This window comes from Hydractinia symbiolongicarpus, chromosome 5, assembly GCF_029227915.1.
Source record: "Hydractinia symbiolongicarpus strain clone_291-10 chromosome 5, HSymV2.1, whole genome shotgun sequence".
Classification (NCBI taxonomy): Eukaryota; Metazoa; Cnidaria; class Hydrozoa; order Anthoathecata; family Hydractiniidae; genus Hydractinia; species Hydractinia symbiolongicarpus.
Genome location: NC_079879.1, coordinates 3,440,777 through 3,468,289, shown reverse-complemented (window position 1 = coordinate 3,468,289; position 27,513 = coordinate 3,440,777). Strand labels below are relative to the sequence as shown.

At 36.7% G+C, this 27,513-nt stretch overlaps 3 protein-coding genes across 4 annotated transcripts in view; 2 read left to right on the top strand and 1 right to left on the bottom strand.

Moving 5' to 3' along the window:
* LOC130644232 (protein GDAP2 homolog) overlaps positions 1-3,753 on the top strand; it is a 32,058-nt gene extending 28,305 nt beyond the window's left edge. The window contains exon 15 of the mRNA XM_057449753.1: positions 3,444-3,753. Within this exon, the coding sequence (XP_057305736.1) occupies positions 3,444-3,491 (48 nt within the window). The 3' untranslated portion in view covers positions 3,492-3,753. The remainder of the gene's footprint in view (positions 1-3,443) is intronic.
* A 1,180-nt stretch (positions 3,754-4,933) lies between these two features.
* LOC130644228 (terminal nucleotidyltransferase 5C-like) lies at positions 4,934-6,905 on the top strand. Its single transcript, XM_057449749.1, has one exon. It carries the CDS (start codon positions 5,085-5,087, stop codon positions 6,270-6,272), a length of 1,188 nt encoding a protein of 395 aa, XP_057305732.1. The 5' UTR covers positions 4,934-5,084; the 3' UTR covers positions 6,273-6,905.
* Positions 6,906-8,421: 1,516 nt separating this feature from the next.
* Positions 8,422-17,536, bottom strand: LOC130644227 (E3 UFM1-protein ligase 1 homolog). 2 transcript variants are annotated; one of them, XM_057449747.1, is made up of 16 exons: positions 17,182-17,536; positions 15,398-15,426; positions 15,210-15,307; positions 14,663-14,777; positions 14,165-14,295; positions 13,821-13,879; positions 13,332-13,475; positions 12,995-13,173; positions 12,618-12,794; positions 12,234-12,533; positions 11,353-11,432; positions 11,008-11,171; positions 10,713-10,843; positions 9,922-9,999; positions 9,536-9,627; positions 8,422-8,824 (listed from the first exon to the last, which is right to left on the bottom strand). In XM_057449747.1, the coding sequence occupies exons 1-16, from the start codon at positions 17,519-17,521 to the stop codon at positions 8,437-8,439; spliced, it is 2,505 nt and encodes an 834-aa protein (XP_057305730.1). In that variant the 5' UTR covers positions 17,522-17,536; the 3' UTR covers positions 8,422-8,436. The 2 variants fall into 2 exon arrangements, with proteins under 2 accessions (XP_057305730.1, XP_057305731.1); XM_057449748.1 differs by having other exon boundaries at positions 11,095-11,171.
* Positions 17,537-27,513: the final 9,977 nt, after the last annotated feature.

Here is a 27,513-nt window from a genome sequence, read left to right as displayed (position 1 = left end):
AGCTCATGAGCACGTTGTAACCGATACTCTAGTTTTCTAATAACTTTAATTAAAACGAAAAACCACAACGACAAAAAAAAATTTATAACTAGCTCGGGAGGTGTATTAAAATTTATTGTAACCTAATATCTTCGCAATCTTAATGTGGTGTCGTGTTCAGTTTTACTTATTTTAATTTTCACGTTTTTTGTGTGTGGAGGTTCTCCAACCTTAAGACCAACCCTTTTTTTCTTTGATTTAATTGCGGGATATACTGATAACCAGTAAAAAAAGAAGCATTTCCACGATGCCAATTATTTATTTATTTTCTGTGTAAACAACTGGCAAAACACACGTTTTTATAGTCTGGGTATATGTCGCACAGAGGCTAACAAAATCTAATGCAGACATTCATTTTTTATGAGGAGACAGCTGTTTTAACTCACTCTTCATGTTTGAACAAATGAATCGAAGAAGAAAAAAATTAATGTAGAAATAGAGGAAATAAAAAAAAAATTTGATATCCTTAAACATTTCTATTGTTTTCTGAGAAAGCTAATTTTGTTCAACTGCGACAATATGTTTTGAGAAATAAAGGATGATCTACACGTTATTTAGTTTGTTGGGTAGCTTAAGAAAAGTAATGCTAGGTTTACTTTGTGTTCACATCTCATTGTAAGGAAGTTTATTTTTTTTTTTTGCATCTGAAACTAATTCATAGCTTTCAGCTTCTTTTTCATTGCAAGTTTTTTAGAGCGTTTAACAGTGGTTGAAATCCATGTGCTTGTGTCACTAATCTGTCCCGAAAAATTGTAAATTGGGTCACACTTCTATTTGTCTTCTGTGAAACCTTGCATATTCCTCAGTTAAAGTTCCTATTTCTATCATAATATTACTCGCCGTCTGTCTGTCTGTCTGTCTGTCTCTGTCTGCCTGTGAGCCAATTTAAAAACTGAGGATTATGTAATCGATAACGTCTTTATAATCACACTTATAATTATTACTTCGTCCAATTAAATTTCGTTACTTCAGCCACAAATATACCTGAAATAGCGATTCGAAATTTATGTATGAAGGGCGATCCACTATAGAATTTTTCACGGGTTGAAAATTAGTTTTGTTATATAGATGTACAACAACCGTAACCTATTGTTAACCGTCTGGATTATGCAAGCGGGAAAGACGGGTTCTTCGGCTTTCTGGTTATCTTAGCGCTCTTGACGACGGACCGACATGGACCGCTATTATCCGTAAACAAGCACGAAAAACAAATTTAAGTAGCATTGGAAATGATTTTATATTCTATTTCTGCAATAAATTAACCAATAATAAACTTTTCATAGGATAGAAACAACTGTCAAAAAATATTCTGTGTTTTATCAGCGTAGCGTATAATTTACTTTAGAACGGCGGGTCATTTGACTGTATTCTGAAAAATTTCATAGTCAGCATTTTTCGGACAATGTGACGGCAAAAGAACATGTCTGAATTCCGGGGAAGTGATTTTTTTAGAACCTCGCAAGGTTAAGGAAAGGGAATCTGAAGTCAAACTAAGGCTACCTTGAAATGCATACAGTAGTATATGGGTCATTGCCTACAATGGAAATGTAAAAAATCGCGATGGTAAATAACCAGTGGCGTACGTAACGCAAATGTTTTTAACAGATTGTAGGTGAGAAAAATAAATGTTTTATATGATTTTTTACTTGATCTTGGTATACTACTCATATAATGAAATAGAAACTTTAAATGAGTAGTTTATATCTGTCATCACATGAGATGAAGAAAAGTTTATTTACGGCTAAACCATTTTTCAAAAAGGATTGATGACCGAAGCTCGGGCATTATCTGTAGTATATGTCTTGTAAAGAAATTCACACTTAAAGGAGAACATAAAACTTTTTTTCTTTGAGAGCAAGGATTTGTTGGGCCTGAGAGATAAATTTTGTACCGAATTACATCGGTATCCTTCCTATGCCCCGCGTCAATATTTGTCTTTCGGGTTGGCAATGTTTTCATCCTTCGGTCTGACATTTTCAAGTGTTTTAATTATTCCGTCTACATGATTTTGTATCTATACATCCTTTTAACTCTCCATGGTTTAAATGTTTACTCGAATCACTCTTCTACATATGTGCATAGCCGGAGAGTGTCAGTACTGCTGCAAAACCTTGAGTTTTCAAAGACACGATCGCTTGTTTTGTTGTTTTTAATAATATCTTTTAAACTCTTGTAGACTAATAAAGTTGAGTAAAACTGAGAAAAGCTTTTGAAGATTCCGTCAAAGTTACATGTTCTTAACGAACAGCATTTAACAACAGTTCATCACAAAAATCTTCGTCGTTCAACGAAATTTCCATAAGTAAATTTCCTGTAAAATATATTCTCCTTTCAAAATTCAGCAAATAGCCGCGTACAAGTTATGTAGCATCTTTCCATTGACCGTTTCTCCACGCTTCATTAAGAATAGCACTCGTTTATGGTTTCGCAGTTACATAAGATGTCTCTCACTTACTGTTCAACATTCGTCGTACTATCTCAAAGTGCTTTTTAGTTGTGCTTGCGTAGGAGTCTTGATGAGATTGTAATTAGCGAGAAGCAAGCTAGTTAATTTCGTCCTTTTAATTAGTTCATTAAGACGGCATGTTGGTTTCTCAAACGTTCTGTTCTCAGTTGCTAATTGGTGGAAGTCATTTAGATACCTAATAATGCCATGTGTTTTTTATTAATTGCTCTCGCCTTGGAATGGTAACATGATGATTGTGAGAAAAGCATGTTTAGTAAAGTATTTGTGTGATACATGTGAATATCAGAAATATTGCTAGACATTACGGTGGTCATTAGGAAGTGTTTATTTTTACGTGATGTTTTTATGCTTGTCCTGTCCATGTCTTGTCACGTTTTGTTAAAACAAAGAAAGTATATATTGCGGTTACATTAATATTATTTTTGCTGACAGCGCATTTGCGGTTTGATCTTCTTTCAAACATGTTAATGTATTTGTCAAAACCAGGAAATACTACATGTGATTAACTTCTTAGCCTAGTGACAACAGAGTGAAGCCCATATCATGCATATGCCGTGGTTTTTAAGAGTTAAACTTGCTACGTTTTATATTAATCCCCGTACTTTGTCTCTATGCAAACTGGTAACACCACTTTATATTGGACTTCCCCCCCCCCCCCCAACTAGTTGTCTAATTAATTTTGTGACTTCATGCTAACACGCGAATAAGTATGCACAAAGTACACGTGTATGACGGTCGAATTTCCATGAATTTTTTTAGGTGCTAACAATTACTGTGTTATTATTTTGTTGTCTGAAACTTCTTGTTGCTTTTATTTCTGAACTACTTGTAACCATGGTGGTTGCTAAATTTGAATGTATTTTTATAATCTGCAACAGTGCTTTACTAATTTTTCAAACTTGACGAATGGAATTTTGCAAAGATTCATTTTTTTTAGGAGAATGGACCACAATATCACACTTCGACCACCGCGGTTGCATCGTGAAGTACTTCGCATCGAGTAGAGGATGATTACGTTATTTAAGCGCATATTGTGTCACCAATGCTCCAAAAATTGAAATATGTTAACAAAAAAACTTGTACAATTCGACTCGTACCAAAGTATCCGCTCAATCCTTAAAAAAATTAAATCGGGCTTTGGTTTTGGGTTTTTATGTGTAAGGGAAAATCGTTTTTTATATTTGTATTTCGTGTCTTTGTTTGTTTTTGTACATTAAATATCACTTCCTAATAAATTCTATCTAAAATATTTGTCTATTTTGACCGTGTAGAATTTACCAAATATCGAGCCTAATTTTCTGTATATGCTTACCAATTTCTCCCTGATTTTCTTTCTGATAACAAAGTTTATAATTCTTTTTTTAAAATTTTATGTGCTTCAGCTGTTGTCTTAAAAAAACCTATGTCGATATTATTTTTTGAAAATAAAGAATACAAATTTACTGTCATTTTGTTTTTCATTACACAAAAACAAGTCATGGTTGATCTAAATAAGCAAGAACGTTGCACATGCCCCACTTTTTTTAAACTGACAGGAGGACGGACACCTCTGTTGTGGGAAATTTTCCGCTAATTCTACCCATATAAAGAATGAGCTAGACTCCTTCCCCGCCCAGGTCCTGTGTTGAGCCCTATTAAGATAAGAACAAGGAAGCTATATGATGGATGAATCCATAGGAATTAGTGTGATATTCACTTTTTATTTTGCACGACGAAATACTTGTCAAGCCACAACTTTACTAGACCATTTTCCAAAGTACACAACTTTACTAGACTAGTCTCCAAAGCGGACGAACTAGAAGTCATTTCAAAGCTTAGAAAACTGACCCACAGCGGATAAATATTTAGTTAATAAGGGCTAACTTCAACTTAGCTTTTAACCAACTTTACCGCTTTGGTATGATCGTGAAAGGAACAATCAATCGGATACCCAGTCATAACAGAATAAGCAAATTTTGAAGAAGCTTAGTTTGCTTAAATTTTCAACGCCCTCGTTGAGTTCTTTTAGTATGCTTTTGAACATCCCAGCTGCATTGCTCCCCCTCGCGGAAGTTAGCGCCATGACTTTATTCACCACCAAGATTAGAGCTAAAAGATGTTTTAAATTTTAATATTCTTTTACAACACAAAAAAATCTCTTTTTTTTAAGAAAAATGCTAACAGTGCCCACGACATGTTTACTTCTATGACGCTAAAAACTGAGTAGGCGGATTTGCTTCTTGCGAAATTCAAGTGCCATGTGAAATCCGAGGTAATGCACAAACGCACTAAATAAAGATTAAATGTGAAAGTTAATATTTAAGATTAAATACGTTCGGCCACGCAGAACAACTTTATGACATCAGTGGTTACCTAGTAACAGTTTAAAGCAGCCAATTAAAAGTAGTAATTGCAAGGGTCTGAACACTACAAATAGTGTTTTTTTTTTAGAAATTTAGATTAGACGATAGAGCGAGGCCACTTCAGCTGATTTTCTGATCGCTGCAGTCACTTTCAGTTGTTGTGCTCGGGAAGATATTTTATAATAACTTTATTCTTTTACATTTCATATTCTTTTGGCTGATATAAATAACACATCATGACGACCAAGAAAATGTATCTTCTATCTTTCGAAGAAGTCACCAGGTTGGATGAAGTTTTAGCTAACGTTATACAAATCCATGGCCGAGGTAATTTTCCAACTCTGGAAGTAAAGCCAAAGGAATTTATAAAACTTTTAACAGCTAAGTTAAATGCGCAAGATTTCTTTGTTAAGGATAGTCGTTTAAATGGTAGCACGGCTAGCTATGTATTAAATGGACAAACTGATGAACACGATGCTGATTATACTTACAATGACTTGGACCTAATATTTAATGTTTCTCTCTCATCAACTGAAGACTTTATGATTGTGAAAAACAGTGTGTTGGAAACCCTAATGGACTTTCTACCACCAGAAGTAAATAAGGAAAGAATATCAAGTTGCACTATGAAAGAAGCATACGTAAAAAAAATGGTGAAAGTTACAAATAAACACGATACATGGTCGTTAATCTCCCTTACAAATGAGCAAGGTTGTGATATTGAACTTAAATTTGTTGATTCTATGAAAAGAAAATTTGAATTTTCTGTAGACTCATTTCAAATAGTGTTAGACTCGCTGTTAGAATTCCAAACGGTTTCCTCTGAAGTTCAGATGTCATCTACGATGTATCCATCAGTGGAAGCTGAATCGGTGTATGGAGATTTTGAAGAAGCAAGGTATCATCTACATAATAAACTAATTGCCACTAAAAGTCCAGAGGAGATTAGGGGTGGTGGTCTTTTAAAGTATTGCAACCTGTTATGTCGTGATTTTCAACCAGTTTCAGATGAAATCCACTCTTTAGAAAAGTACATGTGCAGTAGATTCTTTATCGATTTCAAAGATATCACAACACAGCAAAATAAACTTGAAAGTTATATGCAAAGTCATTCTTTAGATTCAGCTGAACAAAGATATAAATACCTTACAATATTGTACGATGTTGTAGAAAATTCAACTGTCTGCTTAATGGGACATGAGCGAAGACAAACTCTACGTATGATATTGGATTTAACAAACCAAGTTTTTCATCCTACAAACTATCAGCAAATCACTGTGTTTTATTCAGTTCCACCTTACATAAAACAGTCTATGCCATATTCTGGTATCAATGGCAACGAATTTTACATGCTTGGCACATGGAAGACGATGTCAAAATTGACTGGCCCATCGCAAACACCAAAGACTGTGAATTGTTTCTAACTATTAACCTTTTCGTTTCTTATCTTTTAATCTTAATCCTTTCAAAATGATGATTCCTTTTCAACTGCATTATTTGTAAATAAATTTATATAGTAAACTTTTCTTGAAAAGTCTACATTGATGTACTGGTTTCATCTACAAAAAAAAGTATATTGTATATTTTTCTATAAAGGAGGATTTTTAAACATTGACATTGTAAAACTAATTGTGTTGTATCAAGGACATATCTTTTTGGGTTTATATATCGCAGAGTTAGGTCTGAGACTGTACTCCTGCCAAAGATATATAATATATTAAGCATGATTTGCCTCGCTGTTCCAGACAAGTTTTTATATTTACAAAACTTCTCATGCATGAAAGTTTACACCTGTGATTATGTTTTTTTGTTTCCTGTTGAGAGTTTTTATAAAAAAAGTTTTTGTGCACCAAATAGTCTGAGAATTTGTTCACCTAACCGTGCACTGTTTGCCAGTTTTTGTGGAGAAATTTTTTTTCTTCTTGTGTTTATATACCGTTTAAAGTTTTTACACTACTAATTAGTGGTAGACGGACTTTTAAAATTATTCAATATATATTAAAAACACTTAGATATCATTTAAAACACATTAAGTTTATTACAATACTGATCTTTAATGGTGTTGTGCTTGTTTTTAATACCACAACTTTGTCTGTTAATGGCTTCCTGATATAATGCGCAGTCTTCGAGCCAATTTTTTGTTACTAATTTTCTGTTAAATATTTAAAGGAAAAGCTAATCCAAAAACCCTATGTTTACATTTTGACTATAATGCATTGTTTTGTTATTTCAAGCAACTGTCTGACATTCACATCCTTTTTAAGAAACGATAAAGCTTTAGTGTTCTGATAAATTTGCGTTGTTTTTGTTTTATAAAAATGTTTTAAAAATGCTATAACATTAACGTTATTTTATGGATAATTGTTAAAATATTAAATATTATATTTTTAATCGAAACTTTACTATATATGGTTTTATTAGTATTTGTGCACGTTTTGCTACAAAATAGGTTGAGTTTCTTTTTACGAACTGTTTTCACAATTATTTTTTTGTTGTTTATTTTTCTGCTTAAAAATTTCTATTTTGAATGAATCAGCGATTTTGCATGGTTTTATGTTTGTGGTTTTCTTGTAATCGTCGCTTTTTCTTCCATAAACAAGACTTAACAAAATGGTAGCTTTTTTGTTTATATGTATTTTTGACAGTAAAAAAGAGAAAATTGGATATGTCCTTTAAAAATATTGTAAAATACAAATAAAATATAAAAAAAAATGCAAAAAATATCAAATATAATCCGACGTAGTTATGTATTTTGTATGCCCAACGATTCCTGTTTATCAAAGTCGTGTACATCCTCAAACAAACAGGAATAAAATTACAAGTATTCGTCCTTTTTGTGCAGTTTCTTAACTGGTAGGTCCAAATGAACATCAACTGTTCCGTAACAATTGCAAAGGGGTGGTGGGCAAATCAGTCTTTCTCAACATTGAGCCCGATAGCCCGGCCCAGAAAATAGGATTAAGGAGCCGTTTGAAATACACTTGTTTTACTGCAACTATATATAAATCAAAAAAAATTTTGAATAACGCTTATTGTTAATTTTTTTGACGTGCCTGACGTCATAACCTAAAATTGTTTAGCTGAGTGCATCTGAAATTACGATTACTTGCCGAATTGTGACCGGTTACTTACGGTTTATTCGGCTTTTTTTAAACTTCTACTAATAATGACAAATTTCCGTGTTTCGTGCATCAGCTATTTTCGTCATTCTGTCTCATGTCTTTTGTCACAGCAACATTACACGGCATCGTGGACTTATTAACATTGCTAACGAGTTCATATTTGCGCCCACTCCATTCTGAGGTCATCTCGACTGCTCACAAAACGCATTGTGAAATATAATATTCCGTACAATAACACGCTATGAAGCTATTATAACACGCGCTAGTTAATTATATCATATCAATCATTTTAAAATTCCATATCGAGATTTAAATATAACTTAAAAGTTGACAAGCTCTGCGAAAACAATTATTAATTTTCCGCTTAGTTTAAAAACTGGATAAGTTGTCTTTTTCTAAAAAAAGAAACTTTTGAAGGACATTTCATATGAGGAAAAATAAATCCATAGAATTTAATTTTAACTTTTTATTCTTCTATATTCGATTTTTTCATATTTTTTACAACTAATTTTATTCCCGCTAGTCCTTCTGCTAGTAATACTGCTGTTGATGTTACCGCTGAATCAGTTTCATTTTCGTTCGGTACCACTTCCCCTGTTTCGGATTTAGTTCGTTTTTTCGACAGTTGTTGTATCACCAAATTTTGATAGTCGCTCAACTTCTTGAAATCGTTTACAGATACGTTATTTTGTAAATACGTGATAATTTGTGGAACACATCTTCCAGGCGCGTGAAGCAAAGTATTTGTATGATATTGAAATAGGATAATGCAAGCTAAGTGTAGAGCCATGGCAGGTTCAGTTTCTCGATTCAACTCCTCTATTAACGCTTGACGATGATTGAAAAGAAGTTGTCTAAAAATAAGGAAAATAAACTTGATGCACAATCTACAGAAAACCAAATCGCGTAGTAAGAGATTTATGTTGTTTTTTTACAGTGGCTTGATTTTTAGTTAGCTATTTTCTTATTAATGCAGAACAAATGAAAACCGTATTGTTTTACAGCCTTGGGTGCAAAAAGCAATATACTGTCCAATCTCTTCCCGAAGAGTTTTTGCTTAGTTAAACATATAACAAGCTATAATATATTTTTTTATAACTTTTCAGCCGAACAAATGAAAAATGTATATTTATGTAGAACCTTTTCCTTAAAACCTTCCATTTTAGCGCCCTAGGCAACCCTATTACATGTCAACTCAAAAATAAAAAAGTCATGAGATCAGAGCGCGAGATTGCAGCTGAGTTGTTACACACAGACACACACGCCTTCAAAACGCTGTAATGATATCTTTTGTAAATAAAACTTTTTGTAAATAAACAACCCTTTTAATTGTAATAAGCTGTTGTTTTGATGCTAACGTCACATATATAAAAATATGTGGAGACGTGATAGTACATTTGTCGGTTTCTGCCGATTCATTGCATGTGCTCATTTCATGCGTGACTGTTGGTTTTGAAGGCGTTCAAATAATGCGAGATGAAATTATTTCAATGTCGTTGGGCCACCACAACAACTATCCAAACCTTAAAATTGTTTTTTTACATCGTAGAATATATAACACACACCGTTCTTTTTTCTTGTCGATCTTCCTGATCAAAATATCGCAATAGTCTGCGCCAGCGACACGATCAAATTGAGTGTAGAAGTCTTCACAATCCTACAAAAGAGAGGTCAATTCATAGATTATATACCTCAACCGTCTTCTTTAAGAAATAAACTCGTCGCGTTTTCTTTAAGAAATAAACTCGTCGCGTTTTATTTAAGAAATAAACTCGTCGCGTTTTCTTTAAGAAATAAACTCGTCGCGTTTTCTTTAAGAAATAAACTTGTCACGTTTTCTTTAATATTTTACAAGTTACCGGTAGACAGTTCTTCTACAATCTGAACAACATAAAAGACAGAGCTTCCACGCACAGTATTTCACAACCTTGGTTCTAATAATAATAATCACCTTTCCAAGAGAAGAGTTCAACTTGGTCAATGCTGACTTCCATTGTTCAGGAAGTTTGCTCAACAGCTTTAAGCGTGTCTGAAAGATACAAGATTTAGTGATCACGTTATAGTATGGATATATAATTTACGAGTTACTCGCGAATTTTACAAAAAAAAATCACCCATATACAGATGTGAGCAACGCTAAATAGCAAAACGAACAACAAACTTTCATGGTGGCGTTTTAATTAAACAAGAAGTTCTGTTAATTTCTGTGTCATCTATGATGAATTACATTGGATTAACGATATTTGCGACCCCAAATTATTTCTTTTTTGTTTAATTTTTATCCCGCTATTTGGACGAGAACTCATGTGACATCAACGGGGGATATAGGGGGGTAAAAGCAAAGCCTAAATATTTTCCAGATATTTTCAACTTTTTTAAATAGTCGTTCAATAATAATACGTGGAATTACAGATAGTTAGCATTTGTTGTTTCAAGACGTATATATGTGGACTTAGAGTTACTTTACTCCAGATACCTGGCGGAATTAAAAGATTGATCATATTACTCCCCAATGAAAGTTGTTCCAAGTTCATGTATGCAGCAAGATTTAGATTAGAAAGGAGAAATGTTGACGAAGTTGTTTTAACAGCTTAGCTAGTACACTATATATTAAGAAAATTGATCACAGGATTATCGTCAAACACTAAAGGATTGATTTGGCGAAATAAAAAATCCATATTGACGGCATGTCAAAAAATAATTGACACGAAATCATCAATGTCAAATAATAAGGTAACATACCTCAGCAGTAAACATTTCATTTTCTGCAAGTGACATCAAGTTCTCATTTGCAACCATTTCGAAAACGATATTTACAACATCTGATGCCACAGTCCTCAGAAGATGTTTACTTAGCAACGCACGCGTTTCATCTAGAAAGAAACATTTTGAGTTTTTTCTGAGCTTAATTTTCACGCGACTTTACAACTTGAAAATACGCAAAAATTATATATTTTAGCTCCACAAATGATTGGCTGGTTTTTTATAAGGAGAAAAAAAATTAAATATTGGGCACGTCAAAAGGCCGGTTATTCACCCTCAAAAAGATTCAGCCCTTTCTCAAATAATTTAATATTGTGCATGAGGCCAGTGATTTTCTCTTGATAATCTTGATGGGATTTACGTTTCGAGGCAACAGAAGTCCCCGATGACGTCATAAATATAGATTTTGCAACTTCCTGATAATCTCGTGTCAACGGTCTAAATAAAAAACAAAAAGTCTGTGTAGTTCCTTGAAGACAAAGTGTTTAAAAGTACGATTTCATTTTTTATTTTAACTTGAGTGGCATTAGCACTTTCATTACAAATGGTCGTGTTTTTGAAATGATAAGTTTAAGTATACCGGAAACACACTCCAAACAATTGCGAAACTAGTGTATACCTTACAATGACAGAAGCAACTTCCATCAAAAACTCTTCGTCATCACAATCTTTCATGTGCTCGATTAAAACATCATGAATCTGTGTACAAAATGAAAAACAAAAATACGTTAAACGTTTGAATAATTGAATACGAATTTTAACAGTGTTTTTATTGGTTGATAATAACGAGCCTGTTTTTTAACGCTTCCTTTCCAAACGACGAGAAAAAATTATTTATTTTCAGATATTTCAGATAGTGTAAAAAATCGCTATTATGTTTGGTCTGTAAGGAACTAAACTGTATTCGAAAAACTTTTATGTTCGGTGCAAGTAATAACCATGGCAACAAAATCTTAGCTCAAAGAAAAATCTACTCTTCTTTCTACAATTTTATTACACCCAGGTAGAATATATTTTATTATTTCGGCTGTACATTTTTTATCTAAAAAAATAAAACAGCAAGAACTAGGAAAGACAATGATAACAACATTATTGAAGTCTAAATTTAATGACTTTTCAGAGGTTTTCCAGGATGGCCGGCTTTAACCCAAATTCTAACCAGTTTGCTTCGCAACTGATAGGAAAAAAATTTAATAAACACGTGACACGAAAATTTTCAGACCCTTTCCGTTTCGTTCTGTTCTGAGTGAAAGTTGAATTGAAGCTTTTCCAATGATTTTGGAAATATAGAATTAGAAAAAAATAACGAATCACATTAGTGGAAGATTTGATTTCCGTTGTCTAATGTAATAGTGGAAATTGAAGTTAAAAACATCCGTTCCGTTTCAATCCAAACGGTTCCGAAGCCAAAAATATGTCATTGGAAATTTGACTTTATGAAAGCACACCCTGGTATAATATAATATATATAGTATAATATAATAACAATAAAAAATATACCTCTTCCTCGCTTAAAAATTTAAGCTCTTGTTGCTTTCCAGATTTCTTCGCAACTTGTTTATCATCTAGCTCATCATCCAAATTACCTTTCATTCGATCTCGATATTTATTTTTAGTCTTTTTGGTACCAGACTCTCGACCACCCCTGCCAGCACCCCCTTTTTGCCCTCCACCAGCAACGGCTTTTTTCTGACGTTCTTCCCGTTTAACTTGCTTACCTTCACCCGTGGCAGACTCAGTTAACTCTGTTTTTTCCTTCCTTGTTAACTCAGCAAACAAGGCTGGGGACATTTTTATATCCTGAAAGAGAAATAAAATCAGTGATAAACAATTTTGGGTATTGATTTGCAAAACAAAACAACATCAAATTACATTCAACATTACCTTAGTAGCTTTATTCTTCATCAGGGGGTCAAAGATAGATTTACATTTTGCAATGAACTGGCTGCTTGCAACAATTCGCTGACAGAAAACGCTGTGGAGTGCACGTGTTGGGCTCTTCATGCAATAGTGCAGAAGGAGGTTGACATCTTCATTTGTAAACGGAGAGGGAACCAGAGGCTACGAAAATATACGTTTTTCTCAAATTAAAATTCCTAATACAGATTTACTTACACACCTCCCCACACCAAACCCCATATTAGTTCCTTAAATTATTAACTTGCTGACAGTCAGCCTACCTCGCTGCTCTAACTTGCTCACAGTCAGCCTACTAGATACCTACTAATTACATCATGGCGTAAATTAAAAAAAAAACATACCCTAACATCCACCCAGGAGTTATTAGTCAGTGCTTCATCAATAGCCGCATCTACTTGATCAACGATCAATGGACTGATGCAACATGTTGAAAGGTACATGCAGTCTTTTTTACTGCCAAATCTTTTTTTTATAAATTGTGGTCCGTCAGCTATCCCGAGTTTTGTTAATGACTGGTACTCTAAATGAAGTTGAATGGAAATAATGTAACAAGTCAACTATGTGTGTAAGTAAAAAGAAATACAAGAAAATAAAAAAGGAAATATATATTCTTTCCTTTTTTATTTTCTTGTATTTCCTATATTATTATATTCCTAAAAAATTAAAAATATCTTTTACCTATATATCCATTTTGTTTAAAGAAGGAATCAATATAATTGGTTTGTGTTTCAGAATAGATGTCAGGCACATAGATAGCTTTCTCTTGACGTCCTTGAACAGCTCCTGAAAGTCGCTGACTTTCTACTAACGTCTGCAGAACATCTAAAAATGAAACACAGAAAAATGGAGTTCATTTTCTTGGCATTTATACACAATCATTTTTAGTGGGACATAAATTCGGTGAACTAGGCAGGAGAAAATTTTCAACTATTCAAAGTCAATTTTTTTGCAGTTTTCTCCAACAAGATTTTAAAAATTAAGCAACATAAGTTTTAAGTCAGGATAAGTTTTTTGTTGATCAAAAAAAAACTGATAATAAACAATATTCTAATTGAAATTTGTTTATTATTATAACTTTTTCATTATTACCCTTGCCTGCTTATACTTCATAATATTTAAATAGAAGATAAAATTTGTGCTATTGGCCACAAGCTCAGCCATACATACTGAAAAATAGTTTCTCTGGCAACCCATACTGTGCTACAAGTTGAATGACTTGAGTAGGTCTAAAATATATACACACTAAATAAATAAACAGGTGTGTTTGAGAACATCCATGATAAAGAAAAGAAAAGAAATCCACATGAGGAAAATAAAACATGCAAGCAAAAATAAAAAAATGGGTGGCCAGTGAAATTAACAAATTCAGCAAGTTAATCAAATAAAAATGAAATGTATATAAGAAACAAAAAAGTAGATTCATTTCAGTCATCGATTTCGACAACACTTTTTCAAATTGCAAATACTAAAAACAGAGTTGAAATATATTAGTACATGATCAAATTTCTTACTTTGTGATAGCACTGAATATTCCTCTAATTCTGGCTATGTTTCGAGCAATGAATGCTGCAGTAAATAATACATCACGATTGATTGGATCTAGTTGACCATGAATTTGTGTGCCAAGTCTTGTTTCAATAAGCTGCGCATAAAAATAAATGTATAAAAAATGCAATATAAATATTGACACAAGGAAAAAAGGGTCAACACAGAAAAATTAAGTTTAAAATGCAAGACTTTATGAAAGAATATATATATTTTTCGTTTGCTAAAAAGTTTTTAGGACTCAACTATAATCCTTCAAATTTTCCAAGGAACCTAACAATCACCAAGACACAATAAGCAAGTATGCCCAATATTCATTGATTTTCTACATGATCACATTTTCAAATAAAATGATAAGAATAACTGCTAAATTTAAAACATGCACTACTAATATATATAAATACATCTATAAAATATAATATATCTCATATTTTTAATAATTTTAGTATAGTATATATACATACAGACAACAAAAATTCAATTGGTAGGTTGAAGGTCTTTGCTAGATCAGCAATAGCAACTTGGCCTGCTTCTTGAAGAGCTTCATTTATTTCTTCAGCTGTTCGATCCAGATAATCACTAAAGATTAAAGACAAATAAAATTAAATTTTAATTTCTAGTGCAGGTAATCCACTTATATTCCCAACCTACCTTCACTCCTATTCTGAGTTTTCAGGGTAAATCCCATGAACTTTTTATATGCAAACTTAAATCTCATAAAAACATTCATTCACAATCAATAAATTAGTCCTTGATATATTACCAAACTATAATCAAGATCTTAGTAATTGCAAAATATCCTAGAGTGAAAAGATTGAGACAAAAAATGCATATCTTCTGATTTTTTTATTCAAACTCACATAGAAAAATAAAGAAATAATAACAATAGTTAGTACCACAAAATTTAATAACAAATAAAAAATTACAAAATTTTAAACAATTCCAAAAATATTGCTACTTTCCTGTCCATGAAAATCATTAGGGAGGAGTAAACAATAACCATAAACCTACCGATCTAGTAACTGCCCTTGAACCAAACTAAAATGACGATCTCCTCGAACAATCTCATTCACTTTGCTCTCAATGTGAGATAAATCTATGTTTAAAATCTAAACAAATTAAAGTGCATCCTATTGAACACACACAGCCTGACTTTTAATTTCTGAGAGGAATAAAGAATAGAATTTAAGTCCACAAACCTGCTGCAAATCAACCAGATTGATACGGCCTATAAAAAAAGTTTCTCTTTTTAGATTAAACAGGAAAAGAAAGTGTAGGGCAAATTGCTAAGAGAATAAGTGATTTCTTCTTTAGTTCTTATATTCACATAGGATGTACACTAAAGCTTATGGTTAAATTGCCATTTGGATCCCTGTCACTTTGCTCTATTTTTCAAAAAAAATCAGAGAAACCTTTGCATTTATTGTACCATAATTCTACAAAACAAAGGTTATCAAAAAAATTCCAAGCCAATCCGATACAAAACTAACTTATGAGAAAAAGTATTTTAGCGATTTTTTTTTGGACTAGAAAAAATGTGCTAAAAAACTCACATTGGTATGCAAAAAGTATGGAACTATTTAATAATTAATTTTTCAAAAGTTGAAGGTTCTTTTTAATGTCAAAATAAGGAAGGTGGAATTAAAAATTTGAAATATGTGAACAAGATTTTTTAATAATCTTTGAATCTTTAAGCACCCACTTTGCCGTTTCAAGCTCCTAGTCAAAAAAGATAAAACTATATATTAATACAATATATTGATTTCTTTGTTGTCGACTAGATGCAAGGTTCTTCTTTTTTCTCTTTTCATTTCTTCTTTTAATTTTTTTCTTTTTCTTCCTTTTTTCTTTTCTTTCTTTTTTCTATTCTTTCTGCTCCATTTTCCTTCTGTCTCTTTTTTCAATGTACTTTTGAATCCATTTATTTGCTTCTCTCATTCTCCCAAGGTTGTTTGTCTCCTTTGACCATTCTTTTGCTACATCTCTTTTCCCCAACAAGTTTATTATTTCACACTCGATTATAAGCTCTGTACATTCTTTTTCTCCACAAGTCTTATTTCTTTTCATGTTGTACAATGTCCATCATTTCCAATCTTCTTTTTATCGTATGACTTGCTTGTTTTATTCTTGCTTTACTTATGTACTTTTTTCTTTTGAACTTTTGTCCACTTTGGGGTCTCATTTTCCTCTTCTAGTTTCTTTTCAAGTCATCCCTTTACTTTCTTTTTCCACTCTGTTTTTGTCATCTTTTCCACTCCCATCTTTCTTGCAATCTTTTTTGTTTCTTTGTACCAACCATTTTGTCCATTTCTTAACTGATCTATTATCCCCCACTTGCCAAGTTTATCTTCATCTGATCATCAGATGAGGATAAACTTGGCAAAAAACAAAACATCAAACATCAGTGATGGCATCATGTTTTGGCACAACATCAGTCTCTGGTAGCAAATCATTTTTTCTATGTCTATATTCCAAGTTCTTTCATCAATCCCAAGTAAGCTGTAGTTTCAGGTAGATTCACTAATCTTTTCACTATTTTACCTTGTACCCTTTCCAGCCTTACCATCTGCTGCTCTAATATTACTGTCCAACATTCTCCATTGTATGTTAAGGTACTAACAACCGTTTAAACAAAACCAGCCTAGTTTCTGTTGATAGGCTTCCTACTAGCTCTTCTTTTTCTATTTTATACACTTCACTAATTCACCTATTTCCTTTTCCACTTTCTTCTTTTCCAATCTAGTTTCCTAAATACTTATACTCTTCTGTACCTTTAATTTTACCTTGTCTTGTTTCTATTGCAACGTCCGCACTTTTTACGACGTATGCGGCTTATCGGCGCCCTCGTCCTAATAGTTATTCCTCCTTAAAATAATATACAGGGTATATCTCCCGATATTGGTGAGGCTAGCCATGTTAAATATGTACATATATCGATCTTGAGATCGAAAGAATATTATAAGAATAAAACATCTCATAATACCTCCATGAACAATAAGCTCATCTCTTATTTCTCTTTCAACCTGTTTCGGCGTAAGATATTCTTTGCCATCTGTGGTATAGATAACTTCAACTAATCCTAACGCAACTAATTTGTTTACGATTTCAATGCAATTTCTTTCGGAAAGTTTATGAGAGGTAGAACTCAGTTGTGCACGTTGGAAATCAGCTGCAAGTCTTTTAATTTCTTCCCAATCGCTGGCTGCCATATTGAAAAACAAATCAACGTGTGTTTTGTTCTCAGTCAGTGATGTTTTTGTTTTAGGTCCTGTGGAGAAGACCGATTTTTTAATTTTATAAAATCCAGACCACTTTCCTGACATCCAGAAAAAGTGAGCCCTGGGGCCCTGGACGCGGGTTAAATATTTGAATTTCAAATATTGCGAAAATACCAGAATTTTACAAACGTAAACATGACAAAGGGATAACCCAAGTCAAGGCTAGTTGATGCTGTCACCAAACCTATAAAGGAGAGGGTCAAAGGGAGCTATACATCCTTTAAACGTAGGGTGATGGATCTCTATAACGGGGCAGCCAGCGCGAAACCTACGCTTCATGACGAGGTAGAAAAAGAGGCTGAGGAAGACTATTTTACAGATATCCAAAAACTATATGATCATCCGTGGCAAGATTTTACGCCCCAGGAGCATAAGCATGGTCTCCGTAGGACATTCCGAAGTGTCTGCATTCCGGGCATAAGGGGAGCCGACGTAGATGGGTATTTGGGGATGGTGCGAATTAACGTCAAAACATTGGTTGAGTACCAGGTAGAAAATATGGGGTCGGCAAAGATACAGCTGTCCCTATGGATTATGTGGAAGAAGAAAACAAACCCGGGGGAGGCTAACGATGAGTACATTGAGTTGAAGAAGGCCTTCAATAGTAATATCGCCTCAGTATTCCAGGGTAGCGATGTCGACGAGGTGCTGGATAGGATGTTTGCTCAAATCAAAACACATGTGGAACATCCGGCACTGCCCCAAAGCGGATTCACGATTAGTCGAATCCTATACCTTGACGCAAACTTTCATAAACTGTGCTTAACGAGAGTGTCCTCGCACATAGATCTACCTAAATCGATAGCTTTGAAAAAGGCTGCTATTAACACAAAAAATGAAGATGAGGACTGTTTCAGGTGGGCTGTTATAATATCCTTACATCATACAGAGATTAAAAAAGATCCCCGAAAAATCACTAAGCTGAGACCCTACGTAAACCTCTACAATTGGGAGGGTATAGAGTTCCCTAAAAGTATCAAAAGCATATATAAATTCTAAGAGAATAACCCGGGAATTGCAGTAAACGTCCTATATATAACGGAGAAGAAGATTAACATCCTGAGGCGATCGGTGCACAACGGACGTAAGAAGCAGGTGAATCTATTGCTTCTTACAGATGACAAGAAGAGTCACTACACAGCCGTCAAAAGTCTATTGAGGCTCCCAGGCAAGGAGACTTTGAAGAATAGGAATACAATGCACTTCTGCCTGAACTGCCTACAGGGGTTCAACACGGTTGATACAGGGGATAAACACCATGGCTACTGCAAGGACCACGAGGCTGTTAAAATCACGATGCCAACAGAAGCTGAAAATGGCTATACTAAAGGGATGGCCAACAGCAATTCAAAGTACTCTTTGCCATATATGCGGATTTCGAAAGCTTATTGATACCAGTGGAGGATACAAGGGGTAAGAAGACCAAAACGCTGAGTAAGCATGTACCGTCTGGATAGTGCACATACTCCAAATTCGCCTATGGGGATGTACAGGAACCACTAACGGTATACAGGAGCGAGGACTGCGTGACACGATTTGTGGACCACCTGGAGGACGAGGTGAAACGTCTCTACAATACCTACCCACAGCAGCCCATGCTGCCTCTAACGGAGGTCCTAAAAAGTGAACATGACGAGGCATCTAAATGCCATATCTGCATGAAGCCGTTTGACGACTGCGAGTATAGCCGTAAAGTTCGAGACCATTGCCACTAAACCGGACTGTATAGGGGTGCGGCGCACGCGGTCTCCAACCTATCATACAAAATACCTAGCCATATCCCGGTCATCTTCCATATTCTCAGCAGCTACGACGCACACCTGTTTATCCGGGAACTAGGCGAGAAGTACGACACCCAGGACATTGGATGCATCGCCGAGAATACTGAGAAGTATATCAGTTTCAACGGTGAAATCAAAGTACCCCTCGCAGGCATGGGATATGGTGGTGGTGAGACGTATAAGACTATAGAGATTAGGTTTATCGACAGCTGGCGACTCATACCCTTAAGCCTGTACAAATTTGCAAGCAACCTCGTTGAAACAAACGCCGCAGGTATGAAATGCCACCACTGTGCAGATACCTGTCTGGAGTCCTAAAGCATAGACACCGAATCAATGGCAAAGTTTTGGTGTAAAAATTGCGACTCAAATAGCACGAAGCAATTGAACCAACAGAAACTAAGGGCAAACATACTATTCATGGCAAAGTTCATCGACAAGGATGATACCTTCAAGCTGATGCTTCAAAAAGGCGTGTATCCTTACGAGTATATGGATGGATGGCAGTGATTCGAAGAGTTGGAGCTACCTCCAAAGGAGGCGTTCTACAGCAAGTTGAATATGAGTGGGTTCAGTGATGAGAAATATGACTATTCAAAAAAGGTATAGAATGTCATTACTCCAGAAGGTGATGTAGTCACCATGGGCGACTACCACGATGTGTACCTCGCTACGGACGTCCTGCTAAAAGCCGACGTTTCTGAAACGTTTCGGGACATCTGTTTTACAAACTACAAACTTGATCCTGCCCACTTTTACAGTGCACCTGGCTTGGCCTGGAAAGCAGCACTCAAGTAAACCGGAATCAGGCTAAAGCTCCTTACGGATCCCTACATACTCCTGATGTTCGAGAAGGGTATCCGAGGAGGTATAACCCAGGCTGTACACCGGTATGCCAAGGCGAATAACAAGTACATGGGAGACCAGTACGATGCAGAGGTTAAACCCTCCTACCTGCAGTACCTCGATAGCAACAACCTATACGGGTGGGCGATGCGTCAAGACCTGCCAATGGACGGTTTCTAATGGGTATCGAACGTCGAGGCATTTACAGAAAAGTGGATCGAGAAGATCGTTATGGACAAAAAGCATGGGTATATCCTAGAGGTAGATGTTGGATACCCCGAGAAGTTGCATGTCAAACATAATGAGTTGCGTTCCTACCCGAGCGCACTATGGTCCACAAGGTCGAGAAATTGGTACTAAATTTGGAGAACAAGCGAAAGTACGTAGTACATATAAGAGCCCTTCACGAGGATATAAAGCATAGGCCTAAATTTAAGAGAGTGCGCAGGGTCATCCAGTTCAACCAGAAACCCTGGCTTAAAGGGTATATAGATCCCAACACTAGGCTGAGAACGGCTGCCAGCAACGAGTTTCAAAAGTAATTCTACAAGCTGATGAATTTAAGCGTATTTGGCAAGACGATGGAGGACATGAGGAATCACTGCAGCATCCAGCTGGTCACCAACGAGAACAAGTATATGAAACTCATCATGAAGCCAAATTTCAAGGGTGGAGACCGGTTTAGTAAGCACCACGTAGGTGTTGAGAAGGATAAAACAAAGGTGAAGATGAACAAGCCTGTGTATATAGGACAGGCTATATTGGATATGTCAAAAATGGTGATGCACGAGTTCCATTATGACTATATGCAGCCCAAATATGGTAGCAAATTACAGCTCTGCTACATGGACACAGACAGCTTTGTGTACCATATACGAACGGAAGACTTTTACAGGGATATCAAGGACGATGTCGAGACACGCTTCGACACAAGTGCCTATAATCCAGATGATAAAAGACCTCTTCCCATAGGGAAAAATAAGAAGGTCGTAGGCCTCATGAAAGACGAGCTTGCAGGGAAAATAATGAACGAGTTCATCACCCTGAGGGCCAAGCTATATTTCTATGAGAGCCTTACAAAAGATTGCGGTGATTGCAAAGGCAAGGGCGTTAAAAGACGCGTTACGAAAAATCCATCACTTTTGACGATTACCGAAGATGTCTGGAAGGTGTCGTTGATATTTACAGAAGTCAAGTGTTTATTCAAAACAAGCGCCATCAGTTATATACCCAAAAGGTAAACAAGTTAGCACACAACAGGGAGGATGATAAACGTATCGTGCAACCCGATCAAGTTACAACACTTGCCCATGGCCATTACCTCCTGGTGTCTTTAAGGGAATAAAATGGAGGTGTGTCTGTATATACCTATATTTCTATCCTACGTCCTGATCGCTTATGTACTTTTTCGTTATAAACGACTATTAATAAAGATGTCTGATATTGCATTCGATGAAGCCACCTCTGCAGAAACTTATGAGCATGTAGAGAAACCCATCGATAAACGCCAAACATTGAAGGAGGCCCGACATAAGGGCAAGGGTCACCTTTTGCCGAAAAAATGCACAGAAGGGTTTGTCAACAAGGCCCCAGAAGAGGCTATAGACAAGGTACATACCGAGTATGTACAACGTAAGCTCCAAAAAAAGGGGGAAAAGACGGCCAAGGCGTTGACTACTCACGTGATTAGCCTGTATACAAATTTGATTGGGAATTTCGTCGACATCGACAATGTAGATGAATTACGTCGAGATATCGAAGAAGACCCTATTATCCGAGACTCCATGAAAGTTCTCAGGATCCTTTTGTACTGCACCATTGGGAGGTGTTTGGCGCCTATCTTGGTAGCGGGACACAGGGCTAGACACATGGGTAAGAAAAGGGAGAATGAGGCGGAGACTAAGAAAGAACCTCGGGGGGTGTTATAACATAAAGTGAATGGGGAAGACCAAAAACAAGAAGAGAGAGTCATTACTAAGAAGAACGAGGGTCGAGTTGCTGCTGGAAAGAGACTTGCTGAATGGAACCGAAAGAACAAGGCCAACCTACAGAAGAACGTGGGCAAAGGTTCTTCACCAGATGATCAAGAACCTGCCGCAGGTTGTAGCAAGTCAATGGATGTATACATGTACTTTAGCCGTACTTGCCATATGGGTTGGGGTATGGTACAGATTTGGTAGAGGTGAGGACAAGCCGGCGACTCATCCTGAGCACCAAAAAGGCAAAACCCAGCCCCAGATTGACATCTTCAAGATGCATTGAATTTTTTCAAAAATTGACACTAAATAAATGGCAACACCTCACGCAAACGTAACCCCAAAAGAGAAGGGGATTTTGGACATGTTGTACGAAACTATTGTATATTTATCATTCACCTTTGCCTATGCCATGGCAGGTAAGAAATTCCGGGGTATAACGAGGCCATCTATCAAACTGGATACCAATGACGTTCTTAAGATGGTGGCGTACTTCGCTGCAGGTAGGGCGAGTCGTGAAATGGCTGTAAAAAGGGGTGGTTACCTGCAAGTATAGTCGCCAAACCAAAATGAGCGCCTAAAGTTTCTGTTTGTTGTATAGACATCAACATGGAGGAGAGCAAGACATGTTCACAATGCTCAAGATCTCTTACCCTGAACCAGTTCAAGATGAAGCGTAACGGTCAACTAACAAGGACATGCATCTCCTGCCTCGATAAAAAAAAATTGTCACACGTACCCTCTACACGAGGTCATAGCTATCTGTAGGGCCCATATTGAAGCCCAGTTTTCCGAAGGATTGACCTGGGAACACTACAAGTTTGTTCATATTCACCATAAGATACCGTTTAAGTACCAGGAAACAGGGAGGTCTCCAACGCTTGCTGATGTTTCCAAGGCATTACAGAAGACGTATATCGGAATAGTAAATGAAGAGCAAACGTTGTAGAGGATGCAAGCACGTTTTAACCCCCGATAAGTTTAAGATTAGGGGCAATAGTCGAACAAAGAGTTGTATAAGTTGACTGGACAAGGCGAAGGGTAAGCGGCGCACCAAATGCAAGGACATCAAGGACGTTGACTACGAAGTAGACCCTCTTATGATTGAAAAGAATATTCGGAGGCTTCAACAGGATGAAGATTACCTACTTCTTTACACCCTCTTGGCGTCACAATATAGTGATACTTTGTCCTACTATACGTTGGAATAGATGTTATCTCAAAAGAGCCTCGCTTTGAAAGGATGATTACGTGTTCCTGATAAACCCCGGAAATGAGCTTTTTGAATGGATCCAAAAACTCTCCTCATTGCTGGCAGGCGAGGAGACGTTGTTTGTCGTGGACGACGTCATAGCTGATGGAAGGCTCGATAAGCGTTGACAAAGCGTACTTGAGGGTAGACATCGCAAACACAGCCTGTGGCTCTTAACGCAGTCTTATACTGCATCACCCAAGAATCTGAAGAGGCAGAAAAAAGCATTGTTTTTGTGGTACCCGCATGAAATAGTGATATGAAAATGGCAGACGAAGAGACAAATTTGATTTCACATTGGGATGATATCAAGGCTGACCTGAAATCCAAAATCCAAGCACGCACGTGAGGTTGGAACATCCTAGGACTAGGAAGATTCTCGAGTGACCACGGTGAAATCCTCTGGCCTACGTTGGATATATTAGAAAGATGTCGTCGCAAGTTATGTTCAACACAGGAGCCATTGAGACCCTATCCAATAGGCAGGATTAACCTATGTTCAAAAGGACTGATCTGGGACGGTTTCTGGGTATTGAAAAGGTTAAAAACATGACAATGCCTCTATCGTTCCTATCTACCAGGTCCGAAATAGTAGGGTCTAATGAGGCATCTCCGAGATGCCCCTGATCAGGAATGGGAGGAGGAGGGAAGAATGGGCATGATGTATTCGTCACCGAGGAAGAACATAGCGACTCGAAAAGACGCGCAACTGACGCCTTTTGAAGCAAACATACTTACAGGTAGGATCGTATAGTAGCAGGTAGTCGTGGTTTATACTATTTATACGACGATCGTGAAAGAAGCTTTGTTTCAGAGGAACTCATGCTGATTCTTGAAGATGTTCAGGTGCCGCCGGATGTTATCAAGGAATGGTAAAATGCTTTCACGAGTTCCCCTAGGTCACCCAGATCTATTTCGTCATCCTCGTCATAATCTTCATTCCAATCGCTTACATAGTCCAAAGGATGTTGGGTGTAGTACGGGTACCCATAGACGATACCTTCGATAACATTAAGCTCATTCTCCAAATCAATATCGACTAGACGTCTATCTGGTATTGGAAAGTTGAGCATATCGCCTATTGTTGCGATATCATCCAAATCCGATAGCTTCAAATTCCTATCATTGATGACGTGGTAGCAGAATGCGCCATAGTTGTTCTCTTTAGCCGCAACGATATAGAGCCCTAGACGTTCAATATCATCCTCGAGATCATCATCGATCCCGCTTCTTTCAAATGTACCATGCTTTTTTGCCTGATGCCAACCTGTCTAAAAGCTCTTCATCGGTGGGGTATTCAAAACCTTCGTAGTATACTTCACCTCGATACCTAAAATTGTCCAGGCAGGTTGGGAAATTTCCAGTCACTGACCCTGCCTTGATACAGCAATGTAGCACAGGTACCTGAATATTGTAGTTGATTACAAATTGATTCCTTTGCACATAGGCTTCCATCTTTTGATAGTTTTTCGATACCTTTTAACATACAGCTGAAAGGGTCAATAGAGAAGGGGCTTAAACCCCTGCCTTTGATGGGGTAATTTTTACTACCCACAAGAGTAGTAAAAATTAGCGCCTGCCTACGACATATCAATGTCAAACATTGCCTCAAATAGATCTCGTATATCATCGTCGGATAACCTGAAGTGATTTAGGTAATAATTTTCAATGCCCAGGGTATTGTCCCTTTTTTTATATATATATAATGATTTAGAAAAAAATTATAATACAGATACAGAAAAAAATGAAAAAATACTAAAAGTACGACATTTAAATAGGTGTTAGACAAACCTAACTACCAAAATAAACGAAAATAAAATATAAGTAATATACAATATATTTTAACGCTTTAAGAAATGGGCAAGAAAAAAGTTTAAGAGAAGGGTTTGAAAAGGAACTGTTAACTCAAAAAAGAGGTCCCTCAAATCTTCCTGACTATTTAAGAAACACAATTATGTTATTCAGTATAGATACGTTTTCGACCATATTAGTGTTTTCTTGGTCATAAAGAAGTACTCGCACTAGGTTTTCATCAGAAAAATTTGAAATATCACCTATTATTTCTATAATATTATCAAGAAGGAGTTTTTTTTGGTTATCATAAAAACTACAGCGCAAGAGGAAGTGAGACGTGGTTTCTGATTCTGAAAATCCACAATTAAATAAAGGAACAAGCGTATCAGCGAAGTTATGCCGATGCCTATGGTCCTTTAGGTGACTCATACTAACTCTTAAACGTGTTAACAATTTCAAACCAAGAGAGTCCATTATATTATAAATAGGAGAAGGCTTAGGGCGATTAAACTTGAGAATGGATTTTTTAAACAAGGGTATTGTCCCTGAATCGGCTCCAGGCGTGTACAGCATTCGGATCGTCGCATTCAGGTTTTCTCACGGTCATCTCGGGGTACATCTCCCCTAACGTGCTTATTCTTGCACCGAGTTGCCTACGCTGACATCGGATCATATAGTGCCTATGTATGCCTTTTCTTCATGCTCGTGAGGATCGTTTTTATCAACCACACATAACACGGTATCATATTGATATCGGTGTGGAACATGCCTATGCCGTAGTTCCGAGTTGTCTTGTTTCAGAGCACTAAGTTGTTCATCCCTATCCTCGAGTGCTACGAAATTGTTGTCCCTATCCTCAATTTCATCACCGAGGAAGACCAAGGCCCCATCCCTGTCCTCTAGAGCCTTGCGATGCTCTTTATTACATTTTGTAGTTTTTGGACATTTGATGACCCCTACAGCCTTAGGCTTTTTTGACCTACGCACAATCTCTAACCCTTGAGGCTTTTCGCTGGAGTGTCAATTTGTAGGTTGTAGCTCGTGTCGACCTTTTTCATGGTGACTACCTTGCTACGGAGTTTTCTCTCGTAGGTAAAGTGAGTTTTGAATACTTAAACATCATGGCACTTGCTAGGCCTTCATGAGTGATCATGTCAAACTCTAGCTTGATGTTGGTTATCTTATAGGCAGTGTCAGCCGCCTTAGCCGTTGTGCCGTCCCGGCATCTTTGATCACGTCACCGTAAGGCGCAAAAATGCAGGACGAATTGCAACCTGTCGTACAATCTCGATTGATAGAACGGCAGATCTCTCGTCAACTCAAACATCTTGCCCAAGGGTACACAGAAGGTGTTGCCATAGACGGCAGCAATGGCCTTTTCTTCATCCGTCCCAACGTGATCACTAGCCTTGACTTGCAGGACCCTGATCGTTCCGTCATTTGGGTTGATGCCGTCTAGGATGAGGTTGTTGTCCCTATCACATTTTGGCAGCCACAAGTCCCGGTACACTGCCAGGATGTTGTAGTCGCTAATATTCTGTACCTCGTTGCCATTCAGGGTAATACGTAGGTTTCGTACCAGACTTTTGCCGATGTTGCTGACTAGGGTACGTTTCGTATTGGTTCCCGCCAGCTTCAGATCAAATAAGAGCCTGAGATTACCAGGAAAGATGACATCATTCTGGGACATGTTTGGGATATCCACATAGAGGTATTCATTCTGGTTGATGGTTGAGGGGATGTGACTAATCTGTACTCAAGAAGCAGAAGCCTGGGAGGCAAAGGGAGAGGGATATTGCTAAACTTGAGAAGGATATTGATCAATTGAAAAAGGATAGGAGGGTTGTACTGGATAGGCACGGTCTACTCTCCTCTAAGATTATTAAGCATCTGAAAAATATCAAGGCTGAGTTGATGAAAATCGCCGGGGATGAGATGCCTTTGCTTGAAAAGCTTAATGTTTTGTTTAGGGAGCAGGGTCTGACCATAGCGAGTATAGTCTCTGCTATTGGATTGCTAGTTTCCACCATTGTACTCTCCGTCACAGGGGGTCTACTGCAGCAGGCGCTGCAGGTGCTGCAGGAGGTGGTGGAAAAGGGTTTGTAGAAAAGCAACTTGAAAGGCTTGGAAACTTCCTCAAATACCTAGCAGGTATGGCAGGTGCTGCATTGCCAGGAATTATTGGTACCGTGGTCTCGTTCTTTTTGAGATTAGCGGCAACCATCGTCGGGTATGCAGCGAAACATCTGTACATGGCCATTGCGGCCGTTGCTGGTTTTGTTGTGCTATATGTTTGAAAGAAATGGAGCTATTTTTTTAGCCATATGTAAGCGATGATGATACCTACCCCAGTCGTGATCAACACTTTTTTGACATCCTTGTGTTGTC

Coding starts and splice junctions, on each gene's coding strand:
- LOC130644228 (XM_057449749.1), top strand. CDS start 5,085: ATGACGACCAAGAAAATGTATCTTCTATCTTTCGAAGAAGTCACCAGG.
- LOC130644227 (XM_057449747.1), bottom strand. CDS start 17,521: ATGTCAGGAAAGTGGTCTGGATTTTATAAAATTAAAAAATCGGTCTTC. Junction 14,296..14,662: donor CAATTGAATTTTTGTTGTCT/GTATGTATATAT, acceptor TTTTATGCGCAG/CTTATTGAAACAAGACTTGG. Junction 8,825..9,535: donor ATCGACAAGAAAAAAGAACG/GTGTGTGTTATA, acceptor CCTTATTTTTAG/ACAACTTCTTTTCAATCATC.